At 54.1% G+C, this 26,288-nt stretch overlaps 1 protein-coding gene across 1 annotated transcript in view; it reads right to left on the bottom strand.

Moving 5' to 3' along the window:
• Positions 1-3,160: 3,160 nt before the first annotated feature.
• KCNK9 (potassium two pore domain channel subfamily K member 9) overlaps positions 3,161-26,288 on the bottom strand; it is a 91,873-nt gene continuing 68,745 nt past the window's right edge. Inside the window, exon 2 of the mRNA XM_061122787.1 lies at positions 3,161-4,002. Coding sequence (XP_060978770.1) covers positions 3,161-4,002 — 842 coding nt within the window. The remainder of the gene's footprint in view (positions 4,003-26,288) is intronic.

Genomic DNA, 26,288 nt, shown 5'->3' with positions numbered 1-26,288 from the left:
GTGGAAAGACTTGGGTCTGAGATGCTAAGAAGTCCAGCAACAGGGACTGTTGGGAGGGTGTGAGTGACAGCCTTAACAAAGCAGCCTGGAAAGCAGCAGGAGGAGAAACAAGAGGGAAGACCCCGGTTCTGGCTGTGGGGCCTCAGATTTGTGCCCAGAGCCTTTCCGGACCTCAGTGATGTGACTCAGATGAAGCGTCCCTCTGGCTTTTGAGGACTCCAGCGCTGATCAGGAGGGCCACGCTCTGGGTGGAGAGGCCCCGGGCCAGGTTTATCAAGAAGAGAACCCTGGAGAACCCCTGACTCAGCATCCCCATCAGAACACCTCATTGTATGCATCTGGAGGACTCCTTGGCCAGACAGCATGGCAGGGAAGAGCTGGACCCATCTGAGAAAAAGACGGACATCACAAGGGAAGCCAACCAAGGCTCACCTCCACCCCTGAACACTCTGAGTATAAGCAAGGATGTCTGACTTCAGAGGCGAAGGCTCGGTAAGTGTCCTTCAGGGGGCCACGCAGGTAGCAAAGTGTGGGGGGCAGGGGAAGGGATACAGAACTAAGAGAGATTTCAGGTTGGTTCAGACACTTAAGTTGGTGGTCATCCAACATAAAAGACTTCACCCTACCATCCTTAATCCTACAAAGAAGAGTCAGTTCTATGGAAACAGAGATTATGGGATGTTTTCTAAACTTTCTTGCAAAGGGAGGAGCTCCCTATCATTTGGAAGCATTCAAGCAGAAGCAGGTCCCTTTATGACCACTGTACCCTGGTGGGGGCAATAGTCCTGAATGAAGGGTTGAGCCCATGTTTCTCTGACTTTAAGAACCTGGTGTATTTACGTGCAGAGAAAGAGAAGCAGGTTCCCTCATCTGAGAGCTGAATGAGGGTGTCATGGTATGGTGGAGTCAGTTTCTTGGACCCTCTTGGGGGTCCAGACTGAAACTAAAGTCTGGTTCTAGTCAAGGCTAGTTTTCTGACATTGAGCAAATCACTTACCTTCTCAGTGCCTCTGTTGCTTTACAGATAAAGATTATCACACATCCATTCGAGGGCAAGTCTTACAAAGGTTTTCATGAGAAACCCACACTTACTCTAAGCACCTTCCTCCACAGCATGAAACAATCTGCAAATACGCACAGATACTCTTGCTCCTGTGATGCCCTAGAGCCAACGAGCTCTTTCAAGAGAGAAAAAATTTAAAGAGCAACAGCTTCTATTCTCTAGACAGATTTTAGAGATCTCAATTTTTTCTTTTAATCTTAAAAATGAGTTAATCGATACGGCCTTGAAGGTTGGTAACTGTGCATTTTAGTCTAGGGAATCAGGTTCCCAGACTCCTTCCACAGACTCCGTGTCCTAGACAAAGGGATTAAAGTGCTTGCCTTTACAGGGAAATCTCGAGGGCTGTGTTCAGTCCAATGGCCCAAACACTTGGGGTGGGCACACTGGGGCCGTCTCTCGGGAAACCTTGGAGGTCTGCTCTTCCTAGGCAACAGACCCTCCATTCTGGGAGACCACACTGGGGCTCCCACTTCCCCTTCTGAGTGGCCCAGCCAAAGCCCATTTCCATCCCAGAGCCTTGAACTTCCAGTTTTTGAAAAAGGGGAATGAGGATGGCTGATTTTTTAGAGATGGCAGAGACAGTGACGAGGGAATGAAGGTCCCCTCCATGAATCTGGAGGTCAGACTTTCCTTTATTCCTGCGTGGGAAGGGCCTTCAAGATACCACGTTCTACAGCCCAACTGGCCCCCAGGAGATAAGGAGGCCTTCACTTTGGGGGTCATCCCCTATTGAGAGTGGGGAGGAATTTCTCCATTACTCAGAAAAAGTCATCCCCTGAGATTGACAAGTTCCCAGCAGGCCAAGACGCAGCTCCTTGTCTCCAAACTCTTCCTGAGACCAACATCAACATTCCCTTGTTTACAAATCAAATGTGGTTGGAGACACACTTTAAAATACATTATATATATTCTTTAAAACGAGGAATGCCCTGTCATTGTTCATTAGGAAAAGAAACCACATCCACTTACTAACACCCATTCTCATCGAAGCATCCCAGACTATAATTCTCACTCATGTAGGTAGACGCTGCACACATCATCCACATTGTCACATAAATAAGAGAGAAATAATAAAATAGATACTCTGCAGTTGCAACAATTTTCCAGCTTCCCCTGACACTTCCAGTTACATGGAAAATTGTTGGAACTAGAGATGGCAAAATTAAAAATGTCTCTAATAAATTAATATTATTGGCTTTTGATTATTCCATTGCTAGTTTTTTGTTTTCTTGTGTTGTTAACGCATACCAGTTTAACAAAGTGCATGCTTGTTTAAAAAATTTTTGAACTGGCAAGCCACAATGATCCATGACGGCTTGCCCACCCACCCCCTAAAAAGAAGTTAATAGAATTTAGAACCTAGCAGTTAAAAAATGTGATCATGACACGCCTGGGATAAAGGCTGCTTATGGAACATGCTTGATTCGGCAAGATGATAAATCAAGAACCTCCTGGGTTTTGTTTTCCCCTTTTTGTTTGGAAGCAGCCAAAAGCGGGCTATTAACAGAACTGTGTGATGGAAAAGAAAGATGAACACCTGGCACTTTCCATCTCGTCACACATACACACACAGATGCACACTGGGGTGTGCCCTCACTCGCACACACTCAGACCACACACGTACGGCCACCCGCTGCTTGGGAGGAGGAGAAAGGAGTTGGGTCAGAGATGCCACTGTGGGTGGGCACTCAGCGGGGTGTGCAACTTTGGGTCGGTATCCTCTGGGCTGTCTCCTTGTCTGGGTCTCACACCTGTCCTGGGAAAGCCACCCCTCCCCACCCCGAGATATGGGGCAGGCTGGGGAGAAATGTAAGGCATACTTTGCTGGGAAGAAGGACAAAATCCATGCTTCATGCTCAGATGCGAGTTTCAGAGGAAGACGGGCTTTCTTTTCCCTTTGGCCTGCTCTGTCTCGCTGGAAAGGTGGGGAAGAAATGAAACCAAGAAAGGAAGGAAGGAGAGAAAGGAAAAAAAAAAAAAAATGATGACGATAATCATAATCATAAAGGATAATCATAATAAATAAGACAAGTTGGGCCCATGAGACTGAACGTCAAAGAGGACACAAGACTCGGGCTTGTATTTCCCGCCCCAGACCTAGATGGACTTCCGTCGTCTCATTAGCCTGTGGTTGTCGGTAAAGCTGTGTAACCCGGGGGAGATGGAGCTGATAGGGGACGGAAAGAGGCTGTTTTTTAATGTGCTTGGCGAGATCTCCTCGATCTTGTAAGAGATGGAGTGGAAGTACTGGGGGGCGAGCTTGGCGCTGAAGGAGTTCTGATGTGCCGCCGGGCGGCCGCCGTACTCCCGCGGGCGGTAGCAGGTGCAGGAGCATACGGACTGCAGGTCCGCCACGTCTGCCTTGTACCGGGGCCGGCCCTGCCGCGCCTCCTCGGGGATGTGGATGACCATGCTGCTGCGGTTGCCGGCCAGGGACGCCCGCTCCTCGGCGTCCCGCCGCTCGTCCTCGCTGTTCATGGTCAGGAACCTGAGGACCACCAGGTTGAGGAAGGCCCCGATGACTGTCAGCCCCACCAGGATATACATAAAGCTGAAGGCCACGTAGAGCGGCTTCTTTTGCAGGGCGCCCTTGGTCTGCAGGGCCACGTAGTCCCCGAACCCAATGGTAGTCAACGTGATGAAGCAGTAGTAGTAGGCGTGGAAGAAGCTCCACTCCTCGCACTGGGAGAAGGCGGCCGCGCCGATGCACAGCGTCCCCATGCAGGAAAAGAAGCCCACGGTCACCATGTTCTCCATGGAGACCTCCGTGTCGCGCAGGCCGCAGCATCTCTTGATGCGCTTCAGCAGGTAGCGCACAAACGTGTTCATCCGCTCGCCCAGGCTCTGGAACATGACCAGCGTCAGCGGGATGCCCAGCACCGCGTAGAACATGCAGAAGGCCTTGCCCGCGTCCGTGCCGGGAGCAGCATGCCCGTAACCTGCGGGAGGAGATGAGAAAATGCAGAGGCAGTGAGGCGGGGTCTCCTCAAGTCAAGGTGGGGTGGATGTGTGGGCATTACAGTTGGGGCCTAACCTGAGGTGGGGTGGTGGGAAGAACAGGCAAGAATCAATGAAGAAATGTTCCTCCAAGTTTGCAGCAGTTAATTTAGGGCAGTCGGAGGAGGAGTTTGGGAGTCATTTTACTGTTCTTAGAGTAACACAAAGGCTTTCCAAAGAAAAGCAGCGTATTCACTCATTCGATTTTGCAGAGAGCTGCAGAGGTAGCCAGCCCAAGGGAGAAAAATGAAATACGCTCACCATGTATCATCCCTAAGAGCAAACAGTCAAAGAATGCTAACTGGATTTTCTTGTTGTTACTGTTGACCACCATAATTGTATTCTAAAGTAAACGCTGGGTCCATGGCCAGGTTAGGCGGACAGGTGGGTGGAAAGCCCGGGAAATGTGAATCCTTGCGCCTCCCCCACTGGGAGCAGTGGGGCCACCCAGGGAGGCGGGGACACCTTGGAAGGTAAGAGGGGTGCACAGGGTGGAAGGGGATGATGGATCCACTTGAGTCGTTTCTGCGTGTGCTGGTAAGGGGGGAGAAAGAACTCCAGTTTCCACAGCCTCAAGGGTGATGCCAGGAAGCTCAGCATGGTCTGGAGAAGCCCCTGCCTCCTGCCCAGGCTCCCCGTGCCCAGCTCAGGTAGCCAATCAACTAGTTGGTCTGTGCGACCCCCATCATACACCACCTCTTTCTAACCTGTGCTGACCCTGTAAAACAGACAATGCAGACACAATGCATCTGACACCACTGGCAGGAAAACAGTTATTTAATAGCTGGGTAACTTGATTTCTTCAGAATTGGGATTTAAACCCAGAGTTTTCAGCAAATGAGGCTTAAAAGCAGAGGTCTTGAATCTAAAGGTCCCTGCTGAGTGGAGCATAAACACCACAGGGGCAAAGATGTTTACCTCCTTTGTTCCCTGCAGTATCCCCGCACCTAGAGAAATACCAAGCACACAAAAGACCTCTTTAACAAAGGACAGTAAATCCGTGCCACTGTGTGAATGTGGCCTTGTCAGAATCGAGGGGACACATAATCCTGAAAGACCCCACATGTGTAGGTGCCTCTGAAACTCTTCGCGCAGCTCCACAGAACACCCCTCTGTGGATTCCCTGCATGAGCTATGCAAAGCTGAGCCTGTATTCCCTCAGGTTCAACTGAGCATGGTGGTGCTGGAAAGGTGAAATTCCAGGGTCACTCAGCTGCACAGTGATCATGTCAGAGCCCGGGCAGGGCTGGCACAATATGGCAGGAGGAACCTAAGGCTAGTTCAAGTTCCGGGACTAACAGTGCCTGGGGAAAAAAAACCAGGATAATAGGCGGAATGTGGACTGCAAACTTGGAGGATGAACATGGCCTTCCAACATCTCCAATCCTGCCCCACCAAGAAGGGTTTCCCTGGTGCTCCCCTGAGCCACGTGCTCATGGTCATTTAACCCAGGTGTATTACCATGGGCTGCAGACCACCTCTCCCAGCCTGGGTGTCCTCACCTGTTACACAGGATAATAACTGAGGTAGGTTGTTGTGCAGATCTGCTGAGACCAAAGAGCAGGGCCTGGGACTCAGTAGGGACCTGCTCCCTCCTACTGCCTCCTTCAGGAAGCCTACCCTGACTGCTCCAGCCCACACCTCTCCACCAGGGATTCATCACTTACGCTCAGCCTGCTGCGTCTCCCCTGCCATGAACTTGTGCCTCGTCCTGCCTGACTGGGAGTCACACTTTCACTGCAGAGGTGACATCACAAGTTCCTACCCTCTCTGGCCCTCAGTCCCATTGAGGCAGCACAGAGATCTGACCCCCTCAGAGACCCCACAGCCTTTATGAAAGAGGAGGAATGGCAGGACAATGTTGGAGTTGGACCAGAAAGGTCAGATGAGGACACAGCAAGAAGAAAATCACAGGCATATCAATAGAAATTATCTGATCTAAAGAGAGGAATAAGTCAGTCAGAAAAACAAATTTTGTATTAACGCATATATTGATGCTTTCACATTGTGGTGCTGGAGAAGAGTCTTGAGAGTCCCTTGGACAGCAAAGAAGATCAAACTCAATCCTAAAGGAAATAAATCCCGAATATTCATCAGAAGGCCTCATGCTAAAGCTCCAATACTTTGGCCACCTGACACAAAGAGTCAGCTCACTAGAAAAGATCCTGATGCTGGGAAAGATTGAAGGCAAAAGGAGAAGGGGACAGCAGAGGATGAGGTGGTTGGATAGTATCACCGACTCAATGGACATGAGTTTGAGCAAACTCCAGGAGAGAGTAAAGGACAGGGAAGCCTGGTGCGCTGCAATCCATGAGGTCACAAAGAGTTGGACACAACTGAGCAACTGAATAACAATGCATACATGTAGAATCTAGAAAATGGTACAGATGAACCTATTTCCAGGACAGGAATAGAAACACAGACACAGAGAATGGACATGCGGACATAGGGCAAGGGGAGGGTGGGCTGCATGGGGGATCAGGACTGAATATACACGCCACCATGTGTAAGGTGATTAGTGGGAACCTGCTGCTTAGCACAGGAAGCCCAGCCCAGTGCTCCATGGTGGCCTGTGGGGATGGGTGGGAGGGGCTATGTATACACGCATAGATAATTCACTTCTTGCACTGTTAGCAGAAACTAACACAGCATTGTAAAGCGATCATATTCCAATTTAAAAAAATCAAAAACGGGATTAGTTCCTCAATTTCTCTTTCTCATCTTTTATTGTTAATATACAGAAACCTGCTATATTTCTATATGCTAACTATGATTTCTTCTTGGGAAGGAGAGGCCATCTTTCCTCACTCGTGGCATATGTGCATTTTGTATGCCCTCTGCTGCGTCTCTTGTACCGTAATCTGTAGATAGTGTGAATGCTATTGAGAGCTTCCCTGGTGGCTCAGCAGTAAAGAATCCGCCTGCCAATGTAGGGGATGTGGGTTCCATCCCTGGGTCAGGAGGATCCCCTGAAGGAGGAAATGGCAACCCACTTCAGGATTCTTGCCTGGGAAATCCCATGGACAGAGGAGCCTGGTGGGCTACAGTCCATGGGGTCGCAAACAGTACTGTTGAGATAGGATGTGTGCGGCCCCCACAGCGTGGGCACACATGTGGCGCACAGATCCTGAGTGCTCTCCACGCCTACTCGCATCCTACACCAAGTGTGTGTGCTGTGGGGATGCAGGAGATGCTCTGCGCGCCAGTTAGTCTAACACATGTAGATGGCATGTGGCTTTCGCCTCTGCACTTCCCATCCACATCCATGTCCTCTAACACAGCCACCTTTCACGAAGTTCCAAGCGTGTGCCACGTGTATTTGTATAATGCGTCCGCAGGTGCCATGTCTGTGCCTCCCACAGACACTTAATGAATATTCTATATGTAGGCTTCACATGCGTCCTGTTTGCATGCAGTGCCCACCACACCGCATCATAAGAAGATACGGGAAGTGGATCCAGTGGAGCATACACATGGCATATCAGCCAAGGGCTCTGCTCGTCCCAGGCCACCACACCTTCTACCCTCCTCACACTCCCACGCTATAAATAGCCCATTAATTAACTGTTCAAGTTGAGAGTGCCACCTCCCGCAGTCATGGAGAGCTGTCAGTCTACACACCGTGGATGTAGCTGCTGGCACTTGTAGAGAGTCACTCCAGGGCGTGAATCCGCTGAAGAGGTCAACTACCAAGGTCCTCATCTCCCTCCCTTCCTCAGACCTCCTGCTGGGGCTGTCCCATGGATGAACTTGGCTGGACACCAGAGGGCCAAGAAGCCCTAGAGGTGGCTCAGACAGACTTAGCCTCCCCAGTGGGGAGCAGGGTGAAGATGGGTGCATCTCGATGGGGAGACTGAAGGCATCCGGCACAGCGTCCTTCTTCCTGGAAGGCTCCACGAGATGGCAGCTGCAGCAGGGACAGTCCTGCACCCTGGACCATTGGGGCCCTGGGAGACTTACTCACCTGGAAGACCCTAAGCTTTGGGGTGTTCTGGGCCCACACGCTTGTGTACCTGTCTTGCTAAGGGATGTCATCACTGTAACAAACCAGTGAGATATACCACGGGTTGTCAAAATGATGGCATTCTTTCTTTCTGCAGGGTGGCGGGCTGCAGAACTGACACCCCCACGGACAAGATACACAGGCATACTGCTGTCCAGGCCCTGAGAAGGGCCACTGCCTCACCCATCACAGGAAGGGCTGGGGGCCGGGCACCTGGTTTTGACCCAGCAAATACTATGCTGGTTTCCTTCCCGTAAATAGATCTCATCCAGAACCACTAGCTAATTTACCGCCTTATTAAGTTGCCAACCATCTACTGTTTTCCAGCATCCATCTGGGTTTTATATCAGCTGCACAGGTGAGCTATATGGAGATGTCATGGGACTCCCACCCCTGCATTTTGTATAAATATAAACCCACTTGTTTACCAAGATGCGCTTTGTTCTTTCCTGAAGACCTCAGTCTCCATCTGGCATCATTTCCCTCCAGACAGAAGCACCTCCTTTAGAAATCATGCTGCTCTTCAGAGCAGCTGGAAACAAGTTTTGATTCTGAGAGTGGATTTTGTCTTCATTCTCAAAAGATATTTTCCCTGGATAGAGTTGTGGGTTATGGTATTTAAAAGGCTCTTTAAAGATGTTGTTCCACTGTTTCCTGGCCTCTGGTGTTTATGATTAAGAAGTAAGTGCTGTTCAAATAGTTGTTTCACGTATGTGATGCACTGTTTCTCTCTGATGCTTTCAAGATTTTCTCTCTGGTTTTTGCCAGCTTGATTCTGATATTTTCTTTGTATTTATCTTGCTTGAAGTTTACCGAGTTTCTTGAATCTGTAAATTTGTGTCTTTCACCAAATTTGATGAGTTTTGGCTATTATTTCTTCTGTTTCTTTTGACTTATTCTCTTTCTTCTAGGACACCTGGTAAGTGCCCTACAGGTCTCTGAGGCCTTTCACTATTGAGTGAATAGACAAGGCAATCTTGAGAAAGAAAAATGGACTAGGAGGAATCAGGCTCCCTGACTTCAGACTATACTTCAAGGCTACAGTAATCAAAACAGTTTGGCACTGGCACAAAAACAGACTGACAGCTCAATGCAACAGGATAGAAAACCCGAAAGGAGAACCAGCTACAAATACTCGATCCTAAAAGACTGCCTTTTTTTTTTTTTTTTTTCTAATCTGTGAGTGAATGAAGGCAGCCTGGCCTCCTTAGGCGGAGCTGGATTCAAACATCTAGTCATATGTTATCCAGACTCACCCTGAGCCTTGACTATGCACACTACCTCTGCTTGGTATGGGGGGCCCACAGGGGCTTTTCATCTTCCCCTGCTATCTTAGGGCTGCCAGCCAGCCCACGGCCAGAGTTCCCCTAGGTGGAGGGCATGGGAGTCACAATGCCACCGAGGACTCCCAGGCTGGTGCGTGTTCTCCTCGGTCACCTTCCACCCCACCTGTGAGGCCCAACCCCATGAGTTCAGAGCCACACCTCTGTCCAGCTTTGCCCTCTAAGACTCTAGGCTCCCCCCATGCCCCCACGCTCCCCCTAGAGCCTCTAAGCTCTAGGCTTCTCTGAGCACTGGGAGCCACTTTCTCCTCCACCAACATAACCTCAGGAATCCCACCTAGGGCCATACTGTTCATCCTTCCATCATCGTAAACTGTTCATCCTTCCATCATCGTAAACAGTTCATCCTTTCATCAAAGAGACTAAAATTGATCCATATGGGTTTCAGGAGGTGTGCATGGGGCCCAGGAGAGACTCTGAAACCCCAGCCCCAGGCAGAAGCCTCTGGGCTCCTGCTCTGTGACCTCGGAAGACTCACTCATGTCACCGGACGGATGTGGGAAATGCAGCTGGAAGGGGACAGTGAGACCAGGTCACGGCCACTCCACAGGAGACGGGTCATCCCTCCCCAGCCCTGTGGGAGCCCAGCAGTGACCAGCACGACTGATACCCAGATCTCCTCAGGCTGGGCCATGCAAAGGCCACAGGCCGCTGGGTACGAAGCTCCCTGCATGCAGGGGACACGGCGGCTCTCACTGTCCCTCTGCACTCACCCCTGCAGTCCCCTCACTACTGACTCTCCACGGATGCAGAGCCTGAGACTCAGACGTGCTTGTGGTCCTAAGGAGCCAGGCCCCTGAGCGTGAGGACAGCTGTGGGGACCGGTGACAGCCTGCAAAGCCACCCCCAGTGTGCACACATGGCAGCTCTGATTCCTGCTCCGTGAGCTCCAGGACACCAGTTCAGGGTCCAAGCACAGGGAATCAGCCCAGAGTGCATTTCAGGCAATGCCCCATCCCGGCTCACTCGCCCGCCAGCCCCTGCTGGGTCCTCACCTTGCGGCTCCCAGGACATTGTCGCCAACCAGGAGGCAGGTGGGCGGAGCAGGGTCGGGGGGAGGCCCACCCCCAGAGGTGCTCCCAGGTCCCTGCCCAAACCTGGAGCTGATGGGGACACAGACTCTGAATCAAATTCAGGAGCCTCGGGGCCATGACAGGAGGTGGAGCCCTTGCCAGAGTGACCCCAGGACTGAGACCCAGCTTAGCTCATGGAGCGGTGGGGCCGGTGTGGAGGGCCCAGGGGAGGGTGCGAGAGGGGCCTCAGCTCAACGCTGGCCAGCGTCCTCTCCACCAGGCCCTGTGGGTTGTGGGAGGATCTGGTGAACACAAGACACAAAACTGGGAGGCTGAGCGCAGTGTCAGAATCTCAGCATCATCAGCTTTGCCTGGCGGAAAGTTCTACCCCGGAGCCCATGCTGGATGTGATAGAAGCACGGAGGAGGCTCCCTGCTCAGACTGGGGCATCAGTGCAGGGTCACTGCTGGATGGATAGGAGCCCGCCAGGAGGAGAGGTGTGTGGAATTCTCCCAGGCCACTGTCTCCGCTGGAATTTGGACGTTACTCAGCACTTCTTGTCTTGTCCCGCTCTCACAATCAGGCCCTCCCCCTGGGCCCGGGGTCCTGTGGCAGAGCCCGGGACCAGGCCAAGGGCAGAGGCAGTGGGCATCTGCTTGGGGCCCGAGGATCCTGGCTCCCCCTCCAGGAGCACTGAGGGCAAGGCAGGTGGACGTGGTGGGTGACGGAGGCTCAGGAGAACGGAAGACCCTCGAGCTCCGCTTCACAGCCCAGCCCATGCACCTCGCCCCAGAAGAACACCCAGAGGCTGAGCCCAGGGGTGGGGGTGGAGCGTGCAAGAGCTACAGGACTATGCACCAAGAGGAACGTGGGGATTCAGCCTAGAGAAGAACCTGCACTTTGCCCAGCCGACCTCCCCACTAACCAGATGGGCAGAGTGAGGCCCACAGAGGCTGCAGAGCCCAGCTCCACACTTGCACGGGCCTCCTGACCTGCAAACCCAGAGAGGAGGTAGAACTGTTCAGACAGCAAGCCCCACCTTGAAGAGCTGTCTGGACTCCTGAGCATCTGAGAAAGACACCTCTGTTTCCTTGTCTGTGAAATGGGGCCGAGGACAGGGAGGAACAGAGAGGGACAGAGAGGCAGCGGGAACTGACCGCTTACCAGGGCATCAGGTCCCTGCTGTGGACTGAATGCTCCTGCAGTTCCCCAGGGAGAGGACATTCGGGATGGAGCCTCTGGGATGAGGTTTACATGAGGTCATGAATGCGGTCCCCTCTGATTGGACTGGTCCCCTTATAAGGAGATGAAGGAGCCAGCACTCCTCTGTCTCTGTCACATGAGGACTTGGCGAGAAGGTGGCCATCGGCAGGCAGGATGAGAGCCCACCCTCCCCCCCAGGCACTGAACCCTCTGTCACCTGGATCTCTGACTTCCAGCCTCCAGAACTCCGAGACACGTCTGCTCTGTGAGCCCCGCAGTCTGGCATTCTGTTACTGCAGCACAAGTGGACCGATGCCCCAGAACTGATGCTAGTTCATGGCCCTTCTCCGTGCCTTCACCCAGACCCGCGCTCTGCAGCCTTCGGGCCAGGGCACCCGGAGCTGAGCCCCTGCCCAGGACGACACGCAGACGCCGGGCGCGCCTCCCACACGTGGGCACCCACGTCGGGTCCTCAGCCAGCCATGCCTGGACACAACAGGGCTGCCCCGCGGCCTGCCCGCACCGCCAGCCTTCTCAGCTGCTTCCTTCTGCGTCTCCTCCCATCCCCAAGCCCAGGCCAGGGGCCTGGGAGCTCCCGGGGCAGGACCACCACCTGGACCACACGTCTCCTTCGGGATTCCACCTGCTGCAGCCACCGTGGGGCTGGGCCTCTGGATGGGGACGGAGATCCCCCCGCCCTTCTCCTCCTTCCACTGCCCTCCTCTCTTCCACTGCCTTCTCACCAGAATGTGGCTCCCAGATGGGCAGAAGCCCACTCCTGGCCCGCCCCGGCGCATCCCAGAGCCTGGCACGGGGCAGTCACTTAGAATTTAGAAGGCAGCATCCCTGCACACGGGACCGCCATCTTCCAGGCCTACCTTGATGCCCTGGCCTATCCTGAGCCCGGCATAGCCGGGGGCAGCTTTGCCCGAGACACTGCATCATCCGGCCTGATTTTCACGGCCCCTTTAATATACTTAGTGGGTCTCTTTGATCTGTCCTGGGAGAGGTTTTGCAGAGAAGAGGCCTGCATCTCAGGGCTGCAGCAGGCTAACAAATAAAACAAATGAATAGGCTCTGTCCCCGCAAGGGAGCCAGGCGGGCAAGGAGGATAATGAAACTGATGGTTCCTATTGGGTTGGGGGCGCCCCAAAGAGCCCACTGAGGTGACAGGCAGCACTCCCAGAAAAATGCCCTGTGCCCCCCACCCCTGACTTCCTGCTAGATTCCTCAGGAGCGTGGCAGCCGCCAGGTTTGAGAAGTTCCCTGGCCTGACTCCTGCTCTGGGCTGAGATTCCCTAAGATGCCGTGACCGTCCAGCGGGCTGTCCTCACTGAGAAAAGTATAAGGCAATGGGGGTCGCAGACCAGCCTCACTCCTGACACTCCAGGACTGCCCGTGGCTCCCCCGAAATCTAAGCCCATCAACAGCTGGCAGTAAACGACCTCTTCGGACTTTTGCAGCCCTTCACCGTTTGCAAAGCTTCCCCCACTGTGGAGTGCCCCTCCATGAAGCCTGCCAGGATCCCTTGGCCAGAAATGACCAAGGTGGCTCTGAATTCCCCTCCAGGACACTGTGGGGGGGGGGGGGGCGGGGGGAACAAGACTGGCCCCTGGGGATCAGGACAGGTTGGATTAGACTCTGCCCTTCAGGGACCATGGGTGGTCCCCTCCCTCCCTGCCCAGGCCACCTCGTTCTCCTTGGTCAAGTTCACCGAGGCCCCAAGCTCCTGGGGTGCTCTGCCGCTCCAAGTGGGGGCGGCCGTCAAGGCCAGGCGCCAGGTGAGAGCGGTCTACCAGAGGCGCAGCCCAGGGAAGGAGGCAGCCACCCAGGCGTGTGGAGGTCAAGAAATTTGCTTCTGGAAGAGAATGAAATATTTATAAAGGACATGCAAGGATTCTGTGCCTGTAGGAATTAAAATAGGCACAAATTCTCTTAAAGAATGACTCAGGGTGGCTTTGGAGAGGGATGGGCCGGAGAAGGGCGCTGCCCTCAGCCCCCTGTGTTTTCTAGCACCCACACCCCCCCCCCCCCCCCACCGCCCGACTTCAGCTGCAACCAGCATCCCACTCATCCATCCTCCCAGCACCGGCCTCACTCCAGCTCCCGTACAGGCTCCCTAGGATTCCTGAGCCTCAGGTGTCTGCAGACACCAAAAAGGAGAATGAATCACAGGCCCTGTAGTGGGGCAGGGGTGGGGCGGTGAGAGTGGGCAGGAAGGGTCCTCCTGGGGTTCCTGGATAGAGATCAGGAAGACCCAAGGACCACATCTGGCTCCATCTCCTGTTTCACCAACCACAATGCTGGGAAGCCACTCAGACACTAAACCTTGACTTTCTCCTCTGTAGAGGGGAGTGAGGGTCGCCTCCACAGCACGCCACAGCCAACAAAGCTTTTCTGCATTCATTCTCTCATCTGGAAGGGCCATCTCTGTGACAGCTCCGGGTCAAGACACGCTTCTCACTATGTAACGGAGCCTGAATATCCCCCGGATCCCACCACGGGGGCCTGGGCCAAGGTGCAGGACCCCCATTCTGCCCAAAAGGGGATGACGTTTCTTGTGGGTTCTGCTTGGGTCCACTGGCCAAACCCTGGACCAATGAGCCTTTCGCTCTTTCCTGCCAGAAAGGAGCCAGAGTATGATGTCCGGAGCCCCAGAAGTCATTCCACCACCATGAGGATGAGCCCAGCTACAGAGGAGACTGTCCTGAGAAACGGGGGCTTTCATTTCACCCCCAGGTCTGAGTCCAGTCTCCAGTCAGCTCTTCTCAGCCACTCCCACCTGTGTCCCAATAATCTGGCTTCATTGAGTGTCTTGATTGCAATGGATTAACACTCAACATGTCCTACACCTCAGCATGACTAAAAATAATGAAGAGCAGTTTGGGATGGATAACAAAGCACTCTGCAATTCACAGGCCCCTGCACCTCACACAGTCTCTCTTACAGCCACCAGGTCTGTCGGAGGGGAGGTGAAACCAGGCCTGTGGGCGGCCGGCAGCCAGCTGGAGACCCGATTCCCCAGAAAGAGCAGCTGTTCCCCAGGCCCCGGGACCAGGGCTGCAGGCCAGGGCGACCAGTTTTTAAAGAGAAGCTGGAAATACTGGATACTGAAAATATGGAATCTAATTAGCATCTAATGAAACATTTTAAAACGCGGTCCAGGCCAAACAAAATAAGACAAAACCAACCATCTGTTTGTCTAACGCAGGAGTCACGAGGCTCCAGAGCCGGAGGGAAGGGAGGAGAGAAGAGAATGGACTTAAGGAGAGGGCAGGCAGGGACAGGAGGGGGGCAGTGAGCAGCCAGCCAGGCCACAGCCCCCCACCGCTGAGCCCTGTCTCACGGCCCCCACCTGCCCTATCCACCTTGCCCCATCACAGCAAGGTTCCTGCCGCAAGAGTCACCCGCAGGCTCCATTTCACAGATGCACAAATAAAGGCCATGGACGCGCCTCTCCCAAGTGGGCAGAGGTCAGCACCGCCCCGCACAAAGCACCAAGCTGAACCACGGCCCGGCAAGCGTGGCCATCCTGGGCAGACGGAGGCCCCTTCCTACCATCCCCATGGGGTTTGGTCCACAAAACCTCTACTGCAATTCACAGATGAGAACCCAAGGCTCCCTGTCCCAGCCAGGGACGCGACGGCCTGAGCCCTGGCCCCTCTCGGAGGCGCCTGGAAGCACCTTGCTCAGTCACCGGTTTGGCACTGTGATCTCTGGAGGAAAACCTGGCAGGTTTGGTGTTTTATTTAATGACAGAGCAATTTCCTCATAGGTTTTTTTTATTATTATTATTATTCACTTCCCAAAACGTTCCCTTTGGGTTTCACTTCATTGTGTTCTTAAGAGGGAAAGGAGACCTAAAAATATATTTTAAAAAATATGCAAGCTCACAAGCCACAGATTTCTAATGACAGCTCGTGGTCATTAGAGGGAGGACCCCTCCTGCCGGGAAGAGCCTGGTGAGCCCCTTCCTGGGAGGGCTGGGACGGATGGGGTAGGGGGGGCCAGCTGAGAGCAGAGCCCACCCAGCCTCAGGGACCTTCCCGCTCGTACCAACCGGGTGCCCGCTCCCCCTGCTTGTACTGGACGGACATTTCACCTTTTGCTGGGCCTGTGTTATCACTCAGGAGTGCCTGGCGGATGGGATGGGGGTCTCCTGGAAACCCTGGTCCAGACTCCCGCTGGGCTTCCCCACCCCGCCCCAGCCCTGGGCTGCACCCCCTGGGCCCTGCTCCCTCCATGTCATGAGAATCCATGGGCCCCAATGACGTGTTATTATTCCCATCTTACAGATGAGGACACAGTGTGGGCAGCCCCATGTGCTTCTCCTTTAGTCCCACAAAGACTTGGGAGGCTGCCATCAGGAGACCCTCAGATGGGGCCTAGATGCATCCTGGCTGGGGGCAGGGGGCCCTGCACATGCTGGAAATGACCCATGACAGACAGTGGTGACCACCCAGACATCAGCGGGAAAGTAAAAGGCAAGACTTTACAGCTTGCCTAAGAATGTTCTCTAAGAGCAGAAAAAAGTAACCAAAAAACTACTCCCTTTAGAAACTATATTTAGCAACTCTACTCCTAGGTGTATAGCCAAAAGCATTTAGAATAGGTATTCAGGTACTCCGTGCATGTTCACAGAGCACCATTCACATCAGCCAAAAGGTGGAAACAGCCCAGGTGTCCATCAACAAATAATGGATTAGCAAAATGTGGTCTCTCCCTACAATGGGATATTATTCAGCCTTAAAAACAGGAACAGAAGCAACCTAAGTGTCCATTGATGGATGAATAGATAAAGAAAATGCAGTGTGGAACCTAATTAAACTTAAAAGCTTTTGCACAGCAAAGGAAATCATAAACTAAACAAAAAGACAACCTACAGAATGGGAGAAAATATTTGTAAATGATGCAATCAACAAAGGAATTAATTTCCAAAATACACAAACAGCTCATACAGCTCAATATCAAAAAAAAATAAAACCCAGTCAAAAAATGGGCAGAGCTGAATAAACGTTTCTCCAAAGAAGACATACAAATGATCAACAGGCATATGAAAAGATGCTCAGCATCACTAATTATTAGAGAAATGCAAATCAAAACTACAATGAGGTATCCACTTTACACCGGCCAGAATGGCCATCATCAAAAAGTCTAGAGATAATAAACACTGGAGAGGGTGTGGAGAAAAGGAAACCCTCCTACACTGCTAGTGGGAATGCAAACTGGTGCAGGCACTACGGACAACAATGTGGAAGTTCCTTAGAAAACTAAAAATAGAGCTACCGTGTGACCCAGCAATCCCACTCCTGGGCACATATCTGGACAAAACTCTAATTCAGAGAGAAACATGTGCCCCAGTGTTCACAGCCGCGCTGTTCACATAACCCGAATCACTCTGCGGTACGCCTGAAACAAGCACTTTGTACATCAACGACTCAGTAAGATATTTTAAAATAAATATTTTAAACAAAATAAATGCACAAACCAAACAAAAACAGACATGCAGATGCAAAGAACGAGGGTGGTGGTTACCAGAAAGGAAAGGGCAGTGGGAGGAGGGGAAATGGTAAAGGGGGTCAACTGCGCGGGGACAGACGGAAACCAAACTTCTGGAGGTGAGCATGCCTTGCTTTGTACAGAAGCAGACATTTAACACTGCACAAGAAACATACAATGTCATAAACCAATAAAAATAATTAAATTAAAAAAAGAAAACGTGGTATTTGGGATATTACTCAGCCGTAAAAGAGAAGAAAACACATTATTTTTGAAGCAGACTCTTCCTAGCTTCCAGGGTCCCGGCTCTGACCTGAACATCGGGAGCAGGACCAGGTCAAGGCATATCCCACTCCCAGTCCCCAGCCCCTCAAATATCTCAGGCTTGGACCACAGAGGCATGGAACCCTGCTGTTGGAGGAGGCTAGAGGCCCTCCATCTGCCAGGTAGGTTTGCTTCTGAAGAGGATCGCAGATGGTGTGGCCAGGAAAGAGTTCAAGGGGCTGAGATGCCAGTTAAAGCCCACAGCCCACTTGCTAAGGAGCCTCCGTGGGCCACCAGAGTCAGAGACCAAAAATGCAAGCGCGCCCTCTGCCGGGCACGCAGACGACTGCAGAAGCCGCTGCAGCCACCAGCCCGCGGCTCCCCTGGGACCGCGTCCAGAATCAGGAAGCCAGGGGAAAGCCATTCATCTTTTTCTCAGAGGCCATGTGTCATGTGGTGAGCTTCTCTGAAGTTCCCACCAACCAATAATAACAGTAATAATAACAGATGATGGTGGCGGCCACAACCACAGTCTACTGAAGGCACACACTAGGCCAGGGAAGAGTCACCTTCCTTAACTCATTCACTCTGCAGGAGAGGGAGCACTCTGCAGGAGGGGGAGCACCCTGAAGGAGAGGGAGCACCCTTTGCACAGTGAGTGGTGTTATCTCCCAGCCATGGATGAGGAGCCCCAGAACCGGGCAGAGCTGGATCCCCCATCTCTCCCATTCCACTCTCCTTCCCTCACCACCCACGATCCATAACTGCCTCTGAAAAAAAAGAAAGAAAAACTGCAAGGAAATATAGGGAAACAAACCTAAATATAAAAATCAGGTTCACAAGAAAAATTATATAAAATTGGGCTGACTTTTGAAAAGTCTATGGCAGAATAAGAAAATTGTAAGTCAGCTTTCATACCCAAGAATACTGTCTCATTCAGTAATAACTGATACTTGGGTTGTTTTTTTTTTTTTAAGTGAAACGAAATATTCAAACTCGTGCTTTGCTTCTGTTAGAAGTGGGGACTTTTCGTTCAGGGCCTGGAGTGTAGAAGAGGGAGGGAGCAGGTGGAATTCATGGATGAAAGATCCTTTGGGAAAACAATGCCTTGGATATCAAGGTACTCAGGACTCTGAGTGCTGGGACCCCAGTCCCCCAGCCCCCCAGCCCCACCCAGGTGCCCCAGCTTCCCGGCTCCCTGCAGACACAGCCTGCGCCTCCCTCCAAGAAGCTCTCGCTCCCCTTTCAGGACCCAGCTCAAAGGCCACCTCCTCCAGGAGGCCCTCTTCTCCCTCACTGCAACTCCCAAAGGAGCTCTGGGCACACAGGGGCCTAAGGGACATGGACTCAGGTGGCCTGCAGTCACGCCTGGCGCCCTCCTCCCTGAAAAGAGCATGATCCACGCCAGTGGGGGGATGGGGCTGGGTGCTTTCACAGCTGAAAATCGTCATCTCTGCCTCTCGGATGCCCGAAGAGCTGAGTGAAGGTAAATGCTCGACTTCCCAAACCGCCCGTGTTCACGCGGGCCGGCCCCACTGGGGTCTTGTTCCAGGGCAGACCCTGAGGCAGGAGGTCTAGGCCCGGGACTCTGGGTTCCCCTCCAGCTCTGCGGATTCTCCCTCTCCCACCGAGGGAGGCACAGGGGGCACAGGGGCCTGTGAGAGCTGGCGGGGTCAGTGCTCGGCCTTAGAGGTCACCAGCTGGCCTCACCCAAGCATGTGGCGGTGGTGAGAACGGAGCTCATCTCCGTGCATGCACGTCGGCAGCCACCCACATCTCACACACCGAGAGCCGCTCCCTTCCTCAAGAAGCATCAGAGGCAGGTGCTCTAGCCCCGGGCACTGCTGCCCACCTGGTTGTGGGCCCTCCCCTGCCCCCAGCACAGCTGCCCACAGTGCCCCTGAGGACTCGGGGCCAGCAGGGCTCCATGCCTGGCCCCTGAAGGCCCGCCGTGCAACTCTCATCCACTCCCTTCCCCCTCCACACCCCGCCACGACAGGGAGAGGACTCAGGACCTCGGGGAGGACGGAGCCTCCAGGTGCTGGGAGCCAGGTTCCCGAGTGACCGTGCTCAGCAGAGGCCCTGCTGACCCGCAGGGACCGTGACCCGAGCAACAGAGGAACTCACGTGCAAGAGGCCGGGGGTGTCGGGTCGGGGGGGGGCGCCTGCCTCATGAGAGCCACTCAGAGATGGAATCTGCCAGCACAGAGGCCACACATGAAGACCAGACACGTGCAGACCGTCACTGCCGGCCTGGCGGCCCAACAGGAGCCCGCGGAGACCCCCGACTTAGGTGCAGACATGACAGAGCCCCCTGTACCTATCCCCACATCTGCCGGGGCGGCCAGGCAGGGACGGTCATGTCCATTTCACAGGCGGGAAGACTTGGGCTCAGGGCCATGATTGGCTGTGTGACCTTGGGGACATTCCCTTAGCAGTGGGGCAAGGCCTGGGACATGGCAGTGATGCCAGAGCGCACTGTACGATGCTGATGGTCCCCGTGCACGTGTGTGCAAGTACACACACATGCATACACACATGGGTGTATATAGATACATTTGCACATGCAGACACACAGATGCACACACACCATATACATGCATGCACACACATACACAGAGGCACACAGAGATGCACACAGACACACCACCTGCACTCATGCACACACATATGTAGACACACACTACATACACTCATGTGTGCACACACAGGCATACACAGATACATCCCTGTATACACAGTGGCACATTCAGATGACTCACACACACGCACCTCTGGGGCCCGAGGCACTCTAGAGAGTAATGGAAAAGAAGCAAGATGAAGCCGAGGAACCTGAGAAGCCCACTCACTCCATCCCCAATTATTAATGGTGAACGTGCATCAAATGTGCGCACTTAAAAACACCATGGGACAAGGCTCGGAACACGGCCTCTGTCCTCAGTCCCCTTGCTGGAAATCCTGAGTAACAAGAGCAACAGCCTCATGGAGTGTGGAGGATTAAAGGGTTTCAGCCAAGTCACTGGCCCAAGGACATGCACTAGCATGCGGGCAACCTCAGCTGCCACACAGACACCCGTGTGGACCTCCCTCTCAAGAGGCTGCAGCTGGCACCTGCGGGAAGACATGCACAGGTGTGCATGCACACACACAGACACACATACACATAGACACAGAAATACATACACAGAGACATACACAGAGACACACAAGACACAGACACTGACACACACAGACACACAGAGATACACAGACACACAGACACATGGCCCAGACCACAGCACTCCCAGACCCTCGCTTATGTAACGGTGGCCAAAGGTGTCTCCAGGCGGAGTGGAAAAACCCCAGCCCGGAGCCACACCAGCTTGGCCTGCCTGTCTGTCGGCGTGACTCCGGGATCACATGCCAGCACCTCGCACCCACGTCTGTCCTGGAAGCCAGGGAAACCCCCACCTCCCCCGAGGCTGGCTGCAAGCATTAAAGAAGAAGACAGACACGAAACACCAGGCAGCAGCCTCCCTAAGGTCGGGGGCCTCTCCCTGGGCCCTTCTGCTCTTTGATTTTTGCCTTGTGGCCTCCCAGACCCCCTGCAAACGTTGCATTAACAAATGAGCTTGTCCAAGGTGCACACAAGTCTCCTTTCTGCTACTTCAGCCCCAGGGACTTTGCACATGCTGTTCCATCGGCCATGGATGCCGGCTCGCTCCATGACTCCACCCGGTTCACCCCGGGCCCCTCAGCCTCAGGCCAGGACGGCTCAAGGGCTCAGCAGAAGGACCCCCAGTGAGGAGGCAAGGGGCCCGTCTCATGGCGCCCTCAGGCTGATGGCCTCAGGTGACTGATAAGTGCCCGTCCCGAGGGAGCAGGACTTGTCCTAGAGGCCAGGGGGAGGAGGCAACCCTGAGGAGGGGAGAGTGCATGGGCAGCCCTAGCCAGTGACTGCCCGTGGGGGCGCAGCCCGGGGCCCTGACCTCCTTCGCAGAAAGGCAGGCATCCAGATACACAGACCGAACGTCTGCAGAGCCTCTGCCTCACGGATGTCTCCACCACCCTCCTGGCAAGGAGGCATTGGTGTCTGTACGCCAGGGTGTGCCGTGTGCCCTCCGGGGAGCCTTCACTCCCCTCGGCCCGAGGGGCGGCAGGTCCACCGCCACCAGCCCTGCAGGACAGCGCCGTCTCCCCCAACCCAAGACTCCCCACCCCCACCCGTCTGCTGGAGGGGCCGGCTCACCTGTGTGGGACCATCCATCCTCCCAGACCAGCGCAGCCTCTGACTTATTCCCCGAGTGCCAGGACCATGCCCGGCATGAGGGCAGGGCAGCTGCTTGCTGAACAGCCGGACAAGGGCAGTCCCTCTGCGAGTCCCCTCCAGCGGTCGTCCCCCACAGGGCTGACCCTACGTGTCAATGGGGTCCCTGGGGGAAGGCAGATGATGCAGAACAAAACCAGCACAGGCCGGCCGGGCCTCCCCTGGTGTGTGCAGGAATGCCCAAGAACTTGGAGGGGTCCCGCCCGGAGCACAGGAGCATCACGGATCCCGTGATGAACGGGAGTCGCCTGCCACAGCAGCCGGGCAGCCGGGTCACAGCTGCACATGGAGCCCGGCCGCGGAGGGTGGGCAGCCCCTCACGGAGCTCCCTAAAGCCTGTCTCATCACAGCCAGAAGCACCCCCAGTGTCTGGTACACAGACTCTCAATAAAACATCGGTGACATGAATGAATGAGCAAATAGAAACTGTATGCCTGCCACGTGCCCGGCACTGTTCTAAACACAGAGGGTACGGTCACTACATGTGCACACGCGTTCAGTTGTGTCCGACTCTTTGCACCCCGGGGACTGCAGCCCTCCAGGCACCTCTGTCCATGGGATTTCCCAGCACCACCCCTGAGATTTCAAACAAGCATGCCAAGGCTCAGGGGCCAGTAACCGGCACAGGGTCACACCGCCGTGAAGACGGTGAAGGGGGAGTTGAACCCAGAAGGTGGCCCCCTCGGACCCCCATCCCCAAGGCCCCCTAGCTGCCAGGGTGGGGTCCGACTGTCCTGTGACAAAGCAGTGGCCACTCTCCCGTGGGGAGGTTCAGGGCAGGGCCTTGGGAAGGGGGCCAGGGTGGGAAGGAGAGAAGGCAGCGGAGGGGCAGGTGGGGCGTGGGCGAGAGGAAGGCCCAGGGCTCTGACATCAGGCCAAAGGGCTCAGAACTCTCCGACGGCAACGCCTGCCTTTATGAGAGCAGACCGCCGCGGGGCCAGGTGGGAGCATCTCCTTCTTTCCTGCACTAGCGGGTGGAGTGCCTGTGCCTGGCGTCTCTGCGTCCCCAGTGCCTGGCACGTGTCGTCACTTACGTCATCCTTTCGTTCACTCAACAAGTATCTACGGAGCACCCACCATGTGCCGGGCACCGAGAGCCCAAGGGAGTGAGGACAGTGAGGACGGGGGTGATGACAGAGGGGAGGAAGGAGAGGAAGAGTCGGATGATGACAGAAAGGATGGAAATGATGACCATGACAACGGATGTGACGATGGTAACGACGGGGAGGAGGAGGCGATGAAGACAATTATGACGACGATGATGAAAAGGATGACGAGGAGGAGGGTGGTGATGAGGATGGTGCTAACAACTGTGATGACAATAATGACCGTGACAATGAAGATGGGGGGAGGAGGCAGATGAAGACAATTATGACAATAAAGAGATGGACAATGACAGTTATGACAAAGATGACGGCATGAGGATGACGGTGATGATGGTGATAAGGAAGAGGAGGAGGATGGTGGTGATGAGGACGATGTGGATTATAAAGACGACAATGATACAGTGATAGTGATGACAAGGATGACGCTGTGTGTTGGGCCTGTGCTAGGCGCTGGCAAGGCCGAGCGAGTGATGACGCGACAAGGGTGATGGTGGTGATGACGAAGACGACGATGAGGATGACGCGGGGAGGGTGCTCTGTGTCAGCCACTGCTGTGAAGGCTGTAGATCAGCGGCACCATCACAGAAGACACAGCAGCCACGAGGGTAGGTGAAGGATGTGGAAAAGACGGGCTCTCGGGGAAGCCTACCGTATTCTCTGTTCACATGTGAGGACCGGCAGCACGGAGACGCGATCACTTCCCCAGGGTCTCACGTGCCGAGCCCCCCACCCTGCCCCTGGTTGTAAATGAGGAGCCCAGCCCTGGGCTCAGCACTTGAGAAGGGGAGGGTACCCATCCCCTCACCCACCCCTGCGGAGAAGAGCCTGCCCAGACACCCCCACCCCGGCTGCAGGGAGCGTCTACACACAGAAGCCGAGCCACGGAGCCCTTTTAATTAAAGAGCCTGCCAGCTGTCTGTGGATGAGAGATGGCCCTTGGACTGCGAGAGCGGCCCTCTGTCTGTCTGGTGAGCGGCTCGGTGTCCCGGGGCTGCTTACTCAGGACTGGAGACTTGGCCTCGGCCAAGGGAGTCAGGCTAGAGGGGACCGCCCATCCTGCTGCGCACACGGCCATGCTCCCTGCCAGAGCGGCCCGGCCCCGCGGGCTTGCTTCCGTGACCGCCCCGGCGAGGTCTGCTCCGGGATGCACCGCACTTCTCGGAGACCCCAGGTGCTGGCCCTGGGAGAGGGGGCGTCCGAGGGATGGGTCTGGGAAGGGCACTAGGCTCGGGCCACAGGAAGAGCGCTGGCCTTGCTGAGACCCCGTTCCAACTCTGCCACATAGAACGAGATGGGTCCTGCTGCCTGGGGAGGCTGGGAGGGCTCAGTGGGGCAACTTGAACTCTGATCAAAGAGAGCCAGGTATATAGAAATCGCTGCATTATTGCTCAAAACAATACAAGGTCGCCATCCGTCACTGATCTTCCTTGGAACACCGCAGTGGACATGAAATGGCATCACAGACCCTCAGCAAAGGCAAGTGGAGACCTGACCCCCTTCCCATCCTTGGATGGGATGAGGATGAGATGGGGAGGATGAGAACACCACTCAGGTGTCCCCCAGCCCAGAGGTCTGCAAAACACAGCCATAGACCATCCTTTCCCCCAGTCAAAACCTGTCCCCAGAACACCATTCATCCAGGACAGTCTGCTGGAAGGACCAGGTAGGTACAGTAGTGGGACAGCTGTCTGGCCTCTCCCCCAAAGGGTGGAGGTGACCTTCGGGGAGCCCTCACTGGCTGGTCTAAAGGTGGACTAGCAGTGCTCACACAGGTCATGCGCCTGAGAGAGTCACTTAGCCTCACTGTGCCTCCATGTCCTCATTTGTCAAAGGGAAAGGAACCCCCACAATGCGCATTGATGCCCACAGCCCAGGCCCGGGCGCATGCAAGTCCCAGCGGTGGTCGTCGTCTCCTCTGGCCAATCCTGGGCCACCTCCACATGTGTCTTCCTTTTGCAAAACCCCACATCCTTCCTTCCGAGGCACCATCCACTCAGGTGTTCCCTAGCCCAGCGTTCCACAGAGCATGGTCACAGGCCATTCATGGGACTGGGGCGACGGTCAAAATGCAGATTCCAGGCCCTGCCCCTGACCCATGGAATCAGGACCCTGGGAGTAGACCCTGGAGTCTACACTGTAGAACCACCCAAACTGGGGTCCGAGAGCCGCCGCCCTGACCTGAGCCAGACTCTGGCTTTGGTGCCCATTTCTGAGCCTGCCGTGAGGTGGAAAGTTGGCTGGATCTCCGAGAGTGTGGGTGCGGTATGGATGGACGCTCATAGGGCTCCCAAAGGCAGACACCCACTGATGTAAGCTTCTGGGTACCAGTCCCACAGTGAGAAAGGCATGCCTGCCCAGAGCACTGCCCTTAATACCCTTCCCAAAAAAAAAAGCCAAGGGTGAGACATCACTGCGGTGGACGCTCTCCTCAATCTGTCAACACCAGTTTCCATCACACCCAGCATCAGACAGCACCAGCAAGGGGAGCGGGCCGGTATCTCCGAGGGGGACGCTCTGTGCCTGCAACCACTCTCGTAACTATGAGAGAGGACCCGGGTCCTGGCACCACCTCCTCTGCGTCTCAGCCGTGCGACCTTGGGCAAGTCACCTAACCTTGCAGAGATCAGACACTGAGATACAAAACAAGAGATGGAAAAATCCCCATTGATCTAATCCTCCTTCATTTATCTCCTAGACTTCCAGCCACTTCACTTTATTTTCTACTTTTGAGGTTTTTCCATTTTGCAAGTTGCTAATTGTAGGAATAATACTTGCCTAGAGAAGAGCACCAGAAGTTTAAAGACAAAATCTACAGAAGCAGGAAAGAATTACCCACAGTGCCACCACTCAAGAGGAGCCCTGTGAACATCTTGTTATATTTCCTCCAACCTTTTCCTAAATACATCTTCCATGGCTGAGAGCAAATCATACATAAGCAATTATGTAGCCTTCTTTTTTCTACTTATAAGAAAGTGCCGTGCCACTATACCGCCAATAGAAATTCTTCATAAACATTTTTAATACTTCATAAACTTCAAGTAGATGAGCCATAATTTCTTTACTTAAATAGGCTAACTAGGAAATCCATTGATCTCCAGTTTGTCTCTGTTGCTAATAACCATTTGTGTTTTAGCCAAAAGCACACTGCTTCTGGCCCTTGGTATTTTATTTGTATCACATAGAAAGACCAGAAACCAGTGAGATGCCTGAACTTGGGCTGAGCACTGCAAGAGATTCAACAATGAAGATCCCTCATTCTCCCCCCTACCTCTGAGGACAACACCTAGTGAGAACCTTCTTCCCAGGCATGCCCATCTTCTAGGGAGGAGAACCCCTCCCCCTGGATGGGAGGACCCCATTTTCCTGGATGCAGACACATGCTTAGAGAGGTCAAGCGATTTGCCCCAGGTCACACAGCTAGTATGATACCAAAGTCCCAGATAGTCTCATGCTAATGGTCACAGTCAGGACTAGAGTCATCCCGGCTGAGA

This window comes from Dama dama, chromosome 21, assembly GCF_033118175.1.
Source record: "Dama dama isolate Ldn47 chromosome 21, ASM3311817v1, whole genome shotgun sequence".
Classification (NCBI taxonomy): domain Eukaryota; kingdom Metazoa; phylum Chordata; class Mammalia; order Artiodactyla; family Cervidae; genus Dama; species Dama dama.
This window is presented reverse-complemented; position numbering and strand designations above follow the sequence as displayed.